Genomic DNA, 11,475 nt, shown 5'->3' with positions numbered 1-11,475 from the left:
TAGCTATTAAAATAGGGACATTTTGTGATTTTCCTTAAGATTTAATAGATTACATGGATTTTAAACGCGATACTACCTTTTCTTAGCACATGACGTGTTTACGAAACACATTTTTATTAGTTAATTATATATTTACTGCTAATTGTAGGTGTCAATTACAAAATTCTAGTTGAGTTTTTCCTTATAGAAGATTATAAAAACAAAAAAAATAATAGAGGAACATCGTTTAGTTACTAAATCATTGAAACGAAGTGGAGCGTTACAGAACTTGGTTTTAACTTTTCCTGGTTGTCGTTTTTCTTGATAGACCTTATTAATTGTACTTAATTGCTAGCTAAAATTATTTTTTATTACATCTCAAGCCTTCGGTATAATATTTCAATCCGTTTTTATTGCAAATTATAGATGTTTTGTTAACACTTTCGTCACATGGTTCCTGTCTTTATATTGTTTCTATTTCAGCTCTTATCATCTATATAAATACCTGGAAATGCATATTTAAACTTAGTAAAGGTTAGTTTAAAGTAAAATAAAGATTGTACTTACAAAAACAATGATGTAAAGCCGACAACATCCAAAGAGATCCGCTTACAAGACACACAGTTTGCATGGTCCGGTCAGTTCACCGACACTTCACAAAATTGCCAAAAAAACAATGTCAAACGTCATATTTTTGCACAAAATCCGATTATTCGCAAACTGGACTATCCACTGGTTACATATCAAGGGTTTTCTAAATAGGCCTACAAGAATCTTATTGGATATATTAGACCGATACATGTGCGAATATTTGGCGCGAGCGCGCGGCCCCCGCGTATTTAGGCCTACGAGGTGAGCGCTAGAGCAACGCGCGCGCACCTCTCCGCTCCGACGAACACTTTTAGCGCAATCCTGATAAAATTTTAGACCCGATAGTGAGGCATGGAGCCCTGATAAGGGTTCCGAAACATCTAAACGTCGATACAATGTTAGCGGGCCGATCGCGGTGTAAGCACGTGTCGAACAGCGGCGGCAACTCCGGCGCTACGGGCGGGTTGGATATGCTTTTCTTGATCCAACAGGAGAGAGGGTGGAAAGGGCTGTCGTAGGGAACACGACAGGAATAGTTCGGGACAGTGTAGTCGGTTAAAATAGGTTAGTCAGTTGTAGGGTTGTCAGGGGGTCGTTTTTGGGGTCGTAGGATGGCGGAGGGCCGGGATGTCGGGGTCGTCGTGTCGGCCGACGGAGAGGTGAGGCGCGCGCGGCTAGCGATGGCGAAATGACGGCTCCCGCGCGCACCGCGTAACCTTGTACACACGACCTCGGGCCCGCGCTATGCCTAAAAGAAACATCCGATACACTCTGTAGGTATAACCACCTAATAGGTACCTAATTTTTTTGGGGCTCAACCTGTAACACAGTCGAGAGTAACGCAAATGAGACATTCTCAACTTTCTTCTGATAAACTGGTAACGTACAGTTGAACCGATCCAGAAATATATAGGTTGTTTTTTAGTCAGTTTTTTGGTTTAAAAGTAATGTCCTAGTAAACATAGATAAGAAATTTTAGTACCGAATCCTGTCTTTTGTATATTAATATAAGTAATACATATTTGTAATATAATTGGTAGAAGCATTTTAATAAACACCTCGATATTCCATAAAAGTAATAGACTGCAATTACCTACATTTATTTAAAAATTAACAGTAAAATTCTACCACACAATAGAGTCGGGATTAAACACATTTTTACTGAAAAAAATAAAGATACACCAATTAAAGATCACGAATTAGCTCACCTTTTGATTTAGGTATAGACTAGTTTCAGACCCCGTTGATTCTTCTTCAGGATGAGTGATTAAGGGCATATTCGGTGCATACGCTAAATATTGTAGTATAACAAGACTATTTTATTATACATGCGAATGTTTAGATGGATAGATGGATGGATGGATTTTTGTTTGAAGGTATCTCCAGAACGGCTGAACGAATCTCGATGAAATTTGGCATACTTATAAATCATAGTCTGGAAGAACACATAGACTACTAATTTTTTTTTTAATACCGCGTGGACGGAGTCGTGGGCGACATCTAGTCTTCAATTAAAGTTTTAATAATACTGGCACACCTAAATAATTGTGGTAGGCGTAATATCCAAAGAAAGGAAAAGCAAACAAATTTAAATATTGTTTAGTAAACAATCCTTAATATAGGTTATTTCCTGTTTGTGTTTTAAGATATTGAGGTTAAATGAGTTAATTAGACAACGAATTTTATACGATTTACTAAAGATTTAAACTAATTATTATTTTAATAAATTGCCGAGTCTCAATTTACGTTGTTATTTGTTCTTTTTGAATATTAAAAATTGGAAGGTGAGTGAAAGTAATTTAATGGAAACGTGGAAAGATCAACACGGTGCCGACTTTAGTGCTAAGTTCTAACAATTTCTGCTATACTGCAATATTTTAATATACATAATAGAATGGAGCAAACGAATGTTCCTACACCTAGGTGATCATCGCCCATGGTACAACACCAGAGGAATTGAATACTATTACCGACCTTTAAGAAAGAAATAGACTCGCTATTTGAAATATCATAAGTCGCATTGGTTTGGAAATGTTGCGTAGACCATACCGTTCTACAACGGCTGTACGTGGCAGAAAAGTTCGCGAGAACCGCACTGTTCAAGAATGCTATCCGAGTGGTGTGGATACCTGACGATCTGTCGACATATTTATAAACGTTAAATGGGGTAAACAAAACTCCATTTAAAACAGTCCCTTCCAATACGAACTCCTGATATTTTATCTTATTTTAAACTAGCTGTCGCCCGCGACTCCGTCCGCGTGGATATATAAAAAAACTTAATTAGTGTAAGCCCACCCATCCATCCATCCACATCCATCTAAACATTCGCATTTATAATATTAGTAAGTTAAATAAAAAGCAGCTCTTCGAGGCATAGATTCTAAAAAAAGAATATTTAGTATCCTATGTCCGTCTCCTGGCACTAAGCTACCTCCTCACCAATTTTCAGCCATATCAGTAAAGACGTTCTTGAGTTATAAATAGTGTAACTAACACGACTTTCTTTTATACATATATAGATATGCATTTTTAGGCTCTTAATACAGTACAATATCCATTGGTAAAGTTTAAATTAAAAAACAAAGAGCGATTTACAAAAAAAAATTGTGATATTTTTTTTTAAGTGACAAAATTCTTCGTATGAATACAGAGCCCTCTCGATAAGCACTGATTTTAATCTATTTTTAAATAATGTATGTAATATTCATAGATTTCCAAACATATATTATAAACAAGCCTTAAATTAGGGAACAAACAGATACAACTATTTCATAACGTATAGAGATTTAGAATATTAGGCAGTTAGACGGCTGGATGAAAAATGAACACTTACTTGGCATCATCATCATCATCATCAGCTCACTATACGTCCCCACCGAGGGGTTCGGAGCTTACCCTAAGTTAAGGTTGATTAGGCCATAGTCAAACACGCTGGCCAAGTGCGGGTTGGTTGACTTCACACATATCTTTGAATTTCTTCTCAGATATGTGCAGCATCACGATGTTTTTCTTCTCCGTAAGAACGTCGGATAAATGTACATATGTAAAATCGAAAATCGAAAAACACATTGTTACTTGGCAAATAATCGAATATTAAAAATGGATGGATAAATGGGTAATATAAATTAGTTAATATACAAAACTAGTATATTAAAGGAAATCCTGAATTATAAATGTTTCCTAGTATTGCATATTTATTAAATTATTCAATTTACTTGATTTTTCTTTTATAATTATAAGTTAGGACAAGTATTATAAAGTATAAAAAATTATTAAAAATCTTGTCATCTTTTTTTATTATCGAAATAAAAATATTTCTGTTTTTAATCGAAACTAATCATTAATTATATATTAATAACTCTATTTATTGTTAAAGAGAAGCACAATATGTACATTTTGATGTCTCAAAAATCACTAACGTTACTTTATGTTTAAGAACAACAAAAATATTTTAAAACACCGCTGCAATTTGCCGGATTTTATTTGAAAATCTATTAGCGCCATCTATTGACAAATTTATATAATTTGATCTTAACTCTGATCTGGCAATTTTAAATTAGAATTAACGAAAATTGTTCCTCAGTTTTGCTTTACAAGGGAGTAAAACATGTTATACATACATAAACGAAAGTTTGAGTACCCATACATTACCATTTCGAATGACATTCTTTGTATAAAAGTAAGTATTTTGTGAAGACAATATTAACATAAAATAGGTATGTTATTTATAAAACATTTGCTTAGATGTTATTATTAAAAACATTGATAATTCACCGTATGCTATTTTCTAGACTTTTAGACAAGGCTGTACATAATTTAGAACTAGATAAGTTAGGCTTAGATTTCAATTCACGCAAGCATAACCTTATATTTTTTATAGAATGTAGAAACCTCTTTAGTGTTTTTTAAAGATCGATAAAGTGTTTATTTAAGATACTGTTTACAAAAGTTAATCTTGGCTGTGTCTTACGTTTATCTTTAACTGAATAAGTCCGTACCGTTATGTACCTTTACAGTATTCCATTTGTAAGAAAACCTTATCTGCAATCAATGGAGTACGTTCCTTTCCTTTGGTTTTACTTCTAAAGAGTATTCAAGATAAAATTTCCTCATCTGTATATTTCTAAAAGTAACTTACTAATATTATAAATGCGAATGTTTAAATGGATGGATGTTTGAAGATATATCAAGAATGTCTTTACGGATCTCGCTAAAATTTGGCGTAGTTGTAGAACATAGTCTGGAATAACACATAGGCTACTAATTAAGTTTTATTTTTAATTCCACACAGACGATGTCTCGGGCTACAGCTAGTATGTTATAAATTTTACTTAAGAGAAAGGATTATTTTAAATTCACGCGTAGGTGGAACGACGAGGAATCTCAGATATCAAACACAATGATTAAGACATTCGACCAACTTTACATAAGCCGTGGGTTAAATAATCGATTTGAAACGACTTCGAATTGTTATAAATGTCCAGTTTTATTAATTCTGTTACCATCCAGATAAAAACAGAGACGACAAATACGACGGACTGTACACTCCTGTGTTATTTTCATTTAAGTATAGAAAAAGATTTTACCAACCTTTTATTCTTATTAACACGACATTAAAGACACTCCGTACGAAATAAAAAAATAAGTAGCCTATGTTAGACTACATTCTACGTCTACGCCAAATTTCAGCCGGATCCATGCAGCCGTTCTGGAGATACCTTCAAACAAATGGATGAACCTTATGATATAAAAAAAAATGTTTCTAACATTTCGCCATCTAACATATTCATTTATAATGTTAGTAACATATACAGTAAGAAGTAATGGCAACTTACGCCTTCAGTTATGGTCATTAAAAAAAAACTATAATAAATAAACAATAGTCAAACATTATTATGCTATAATATCAGTAATCATTATGGATAATCACGATCTATCTAAAATTTTACTAACTATATTTTAAATAGGCTCATCATATATAGAATCTATATACATATAAATAAAAATCAATTGCTGTTCGTTAGTATCGCTAAAACTCGAGAACGGATGAACGAATTTATCTTATCTTGCTATTTAAATGTTAGTGGAAGTCTAGGCAAGGTTTTAAAGGTGAAAAAAAATCGACAAATTGCCGGGAAACCCCTAAAACAGTCCTTTCCTTTTTACCATACAAACGGCTAAATGGATCTCGCTGATACTTGGTATAGATGTAGAACAGTCTGGAAGAACACATGGGCTAATATTATGTTTTTTTATTTAACTACGCGTGGACGTTGTCGCGTGCGATAGCTAGTTTGTTAATAAAAACACTAAATCATATTCTCGAATGAAAGCTTTCCCCCACTATCAATGTAGAAAGTAGATAGACATCAGGTGAGTACTGGGCACTGGGACTGAGTAGGCGACACAAAACTGGATTGTTTTCACTAAGATGTAGTGGGGAGGGAGAAACTCGATCTGTAAAGGTGCTGGCCAACAGACGATCTTATTTTTATCATTATACTATTATTTATTTGCAATTAACACGTAAACGCATCCGACAAGTTTTAGTTGTTCGAACTTGTGAGAAAATTATTTGTGCTTATGTTGAAATGTCTTAAAATAATGTTTATATATTCTTATACGAGTTTTATTTCTATTTAATAAATATAATATTGTTTGTCTAGTTAATATAGCACTCTTTAATTCGTCTAAGTAATTTTAAAGACACTGTTCTGTTTAATAACACCTTGAAACACTTATTCCATTTTATTTTTTTAACTACAGCGTACGTAGTATTAAATAAATATAATACTCAAATATAACGATGATCACTTAAGTCACTTGTTAATAATTAGGAAACAAAAGATGGGTAAGAAAAATTAAATAAAAACAATTATCAATGCCTTGACTTAACTTGACTTCATAAAAATAAATAAAAATATCATCAAAAAATTACGAACATTTCTGTGCTGGGACAAATTATTGTTGAAGATTTTATTTCTAAGTTGAGTAAGCTTGGAAACCACTAAAATTTTTAACATTAAAATTGAAAAACTTTAGATTTAGCTTCTATTGTATAATAGACTGCCTGCCATCTATTGTCTATTTGATTAATTATCAGAACGTGGAAATTTTAGTAATGCCAACCACCACTAGATGCCACTATAAATAAAATTTCTACTCACACAAACTTCAGTGTGGCAGAAAAACAAAATGCTTAAAGTAAATTAAAAATCTATGGTTATACGTCAAAGCTTGCAGCTAACTTCAGATCATTACATACACAATACAAAATTTGAAACATGGCTTCTACGAGATTTGCTGTTGTTGAAGTTAACGATTATTTATCAAAAAAACAAGCTTCAGATCCTGAACTAGCGGCAGATTGGGCAAAACTGGAAGAACTTTATACTAAAAAGTATTTATTACCCACATGCGTTACAAATATCATTCATTTATGTTTTAATATCTACATGGTGTTTTGCTTTTGTCTTTTTTCAGATTATGGCATCAAGTAACTTTAAAACTGCAGGAATTTGTAAATTATACATCTCTAAGGACAGGAGACCATTTAATACAGCTATACAACAACTTTATAACTATATTTGAAAATAAGTAAGTAGAAATTGCAAGTCACTGTTTCCTTATATTCTTCTGTAGAGTTCTCTGTTATTTGCTAATTTTGAATTAAAGATTTTAATTAAACCGTACAAGTAAAGCTTAAATTTTTATATTCTTTCTTAAGAATAACCTAATTGTTTGATATCCAATATAACCTCAAACTTACAATACAATAAATTGGCTAGATTTATAGCAATAGTGAATTCAAATAGTAAGAAAAGATGCCAAACTAAAGTTCTTAAATAACTTAAGTACTGAAAAACTCTGGTATTTATTCTTCCCTTAGAGTTTAAAACAAAACCTTTATTAATGTTTACAAAGGAGCTTTTGTAATATATTTTAGAAATTTTCAGACATTGAACCAGGATAATAGCATGCAAAATCTTTTCTTTTCCGAACAATGAAACCACAATATTAATTTAATTTCAGAATCAATCCATTGTCTTTGGTAGAAATAGTAGCTCATGTGGTTGAACAGTATGAGGATAAAAAGGAAGCCATCGCTTTCCTGGAGAAGATTGAGGCTAAGGTTAAAATGAATGATGAGGCTTTGACTCTTTGCAAGGTAATTAATTTAATGTAAATATCAGGTCATCTTATGTATTTTGAGTTAAATCTTACCTTGGCTATTTGAAATTTCACACAAGATTTTGTGCAATATAATTTGGTATATGGTGGGACAGATACTGTTTGGACTTGCAAAGGCAATATAAGGCAGTATAAGTAAAGACTTAAACTGATTCCTACTGCGTCAGGGTGTGCTAGCAGCTGAACCACAAGCCATTGTATGTTTTATCCATATTCTATTTGAATATTAGAAAAAAAAACAGTCTAACTCGTCAAAGACCTTATTTTAGTGCTTATTTTTTAATATGTCTCATTCTTATTGTAGGTTCTCCAAGGTCAGATATATCTGGAACAGCTGAATGATTTAGATGCAACAGAGAAAATCATTGAACAATTGGAAGGCACTTTGGAAGATGCTGATGGTGTAACACCAGTCCATGGCAGATTCTATAAACTTGCTTCGGAATACTACAGGTATCTATTCAACCAGTTTTAGTAAAGGGGTCTGCCTTTCAGCTAGTTATCTTGGCAGCTCTTAACTTGCGCATAACTAAAAATGCATCCTGCGCAGCTTGAATCCCTGCACAGAATGCATTTTTAGGTGTGTGGTGACACAGCTGGATGTGGGGAGAGACCATTTCCCCAAATGCCAAAATGCTAAGATTTTAGAAAACACTAATATGAATTACTTATGTTCTTTTGTTACATTTTGACATTTTATAATTTGAACTTTGTAATTAACTCTTTAAACCATAGTTCTTAATATCCCTTTTCTTTTTAGAATCATGTAACATAATATTCTTTTATATCAGCTGTTGCTTGTCTATTGTCTATTTATAGACAGTATTTGAATTGTTTTCTTGTTCTGTTTGTATACTATATGACATTATAATTTTTGAATACTGTAAACTTCTAGAGTACGTGGTCCAATGGCGCGTTACTACCGTGCAGCGTTGCGGTACGTCGGCTGCGCCCGGGGAGGAGAGGACCTCGCGCTGCCGGAGCGTCGAGCTTGTGCGTTGCGACTCGCTCTGGCGGGAGTTATCGCACCCACTGTGTATGATTTGGGAGAACTGGTGAGTGATAGCTTGAATTTTTTATATAGATACTTTATTAAGTACTAGAAGACAGATTTTTAATATCTGTGCTGTTGCCGTTATGAAAAAAAGATGTTGCAAAAGTGAATACTATAAAGAGTCAATAAAGAGAATGAAGGTCTGTGGTCTCTGTCTACCCCTCTGCGTTACGGGGGAGAGTATGTTGTAATAAGAGTGACAAGCATAGATGTTGATTGATATAGAAGTCATAGAAATATACCAGGAATGGGTTTCCTTTTCCAAAACACAATAAAATGTATCATTCAATTTCTCTGCAAAAAAAACAACAATTTTTATGTTTATTTTAATCTTAAATTAAAATCTTACAATCAACAGTTGGCTCATCCTATCCTGGAATCACTGGAAGGCACTCCGGACGCGTGGGCATGTGAACTTGTTAAAGCGGTGGCGGCCGGCGATATTGTCGCATTTGAAAAAATACGGTAATATACTTATCTACATATCCAACTTAGGAAAGAAACATATTATTATAAGGTAATTAATTTATATAGGTAATGCATAAATTGATAGAAAAAAATACCATTATTTTGTAATTATTTGTGTAATCCTTGTTTAACACTTTCACTGCCACTTGTTCACTTTAAATAAATTATATATATATATATATATATACTAGCGGACCCGACAGACGTTGTCCTGTCTACACGTCTTTAATTTGAATAAATTAATATGAAGTTAATATTTGATGATAATTGTGGATCTAAACCATTCCCAGATCCCCTTGAACACACACAAAAAATTTCATCAAAATCGGTCCAGTCGTTTGAGAGAAGTTCAGTGACATACACACTCACAGAAGAATTATATATATAAAGATGTGTACCACAAAAAAATAATGTTGCATGATTAAATAAATTAACATTTTTTTAGTTTTTGCTGGCTGTATTGCTGTAAATTAAAAAATATTATTTTTTCTTAGTGCCCAGGCTCCTCATCCCGAACTACATAAAGCAGATCGTCAGTTGAGACAGAAGATTGCTATCCTCTGTTTAATGGAGGTAACTTGTTTTTGTAATTTTAAAACTGATTTTAAGTAATCATACTTATTAAAGTTTTATTTGTAATACAATGAAATGTAAGAAAATTTTATTGAATTTGAACATTTTGCTCTCTATGTAACTTTTATAATTGACCTTATGAATTAAAGAGAAATTAAACACTTAAGTCTTCAACAATTTTTATGATTTGTATAGGAAGTAACATTAAATAAATTATAATTTTAATTGTTAAATAATAATTTGTTAATTCTCCACTAGATGGCATTCAACCGTACATCAGCTCAGCGCAAGCTGACGTTCGCGGAGATAGCGCGCGAGGCTCGCGTGCCCAGAGACGAGGTCGAACTTCTCGTCATGAAGGCACTCGCCGAGAAACTTATACGGGGTCACATCGACCAAGTCAGTAAACAATGATAAATACCTACAATACCTTATCACTAGCTGTCGCCCGCGACTCCGTTCTCTCGGAATAAAAAATATATTAGCTTATGTGTACTTCAAGGCTATGATCTAAATCTATGCCAAATTTCAGCCATCCATGCAGCCATTCTAAAGATAACTTCTAACAAACATTTATTATATTAGTAAACTTTGCAATAATTCTTAATAAATAAGGTTAAGTCAGAAATGATTATTAATATATTTATTTTACAAGGTACCATAGACCTTAGCTAATTAGGAATATTTTTTTGTTGCTAGGTGAGCGAGTGCGTCAGTGTTCGTTGGGTACGGCCGCGTGCGCTGAACCGTGCAGGAGCGGCGGCTCTGGCGCAGCGGCTGGACGCCTGGTGCACCGCCGTAGCCAGCGCCGCTACCCTACTTTCCCGCGCCGCGCCCGACCTACTCACATTGTGATAAAGTAACAGCAGTATTATTTTTTTATTCATAAATTTACAACCTGATGAAGTGACAAGGCTGACGTCTAATCTAGAGATATAGCTAATTTTGTGGCTATTTTTGTGGTTGTGGGTTTTTGATTCTCTTAATTGAGTTCGTTTAGCGGAAGGTGAGGTATTATTAGTTTTTTTTTTTAATTTAAACAATAATTTTCTTTTTTCAGGTCATCATTTCTGCATTTGAGTCAAAAAAGGCGTAACGCAATACAACCCATTAATAAAGTAAAAAATGTCATGAGTAATAAAAATTTATTCAAATTATTTTTGTTTTATTTTTAACTCTATGTAATTCAATGTTGGCGAACTTCTGTTTGCTTTGGCCCAACCATTGTCGGATTTAGCAGACGACGTCCGAAATATGGTGCTAAAGGCTTTATAGATATTAATTAAGTGTAAATATTTTTTTTTTGGTATATATTGTTATTGTTATTATCATTGATTTTTTTTTAATTTTATATCGCTTGCTTGTATATTTACTGTATTTTTGTAATTAGCTCCTAAGTTGATTGATTATGTGTTTGTTCATTATGGGACTGACATGTTCAAAAGAACAAAAGTCCCTAAAAAAATAAAGAGAAAAAAAAAAAAAAAAAAAAAAACTCTATGTAATCAATATATGTTGTCAAAATAATAAAAAAATTGAAATGATTTTTTTTGTTTTTATTCCTTTTACAACCTATTTAAGTTACTTTTCCATGAGCGTTATACGTTAGGTTCTCC

At 33.1% G+C, this 11,475-nt stretch overlaps 1 protein-coding gene across 1 annotated transcript; it reads left to right on the top strand.

Annotated features, from left to right (window-relative positions):
- Window positions 1-6,803: 6,803 nt before the first annotated feature.
- On the top strand, window positions 6,804-11,014 carry Rpn9 (regulatory particle non-ATPase 9). The gene is made up of 10 exons (XM_013320429.1): window positions 6,804-6,973; window positions 7,057-7,170; window positions 7,606-7,741; window positions 8,069-8,217; window positions 8,660-8,819; window positions 9,177-9,283; window positions 9,781-9,859; window positions 10,118-10,258; window positions 10,559-10,718; window positions 10,920-11,014. Exons 1-9 carry the CDS (start codon window positions 6,858-6,860, stop codon window positions 10,712-10,714), a joined length of 1,158 nt encoding a protein of 385 aa, XP_013175883.1. The 5' UTR covers window positions 6,804-6,857; the 3' UTR covers window positions 10,715-10,718; window positions 10,920-11,014.
- The last annotated feature ends 461 nt before the right edge of the window (window positions 11,015-11,475 follow it).

The sequence above is a fragment of the Papilio xuthus genome, unplaced genomic scaffold, assembly GCF_000836235.2.
Source record: "Papilio xuthus unplaced genomic scaffold, Pxut_1.1 DF825946.1, whole genome shotgun sequence".
Classification (NCBI taxonomy): Eukaryota; Metazoa; Arthropoda; class Insecta; order Lepidoptera; family Papilionidae; genus Papilio; species Papilio xuthus.
This window is presented reverse-complemented; position numbering and strand designations above follow the sequence as displayed.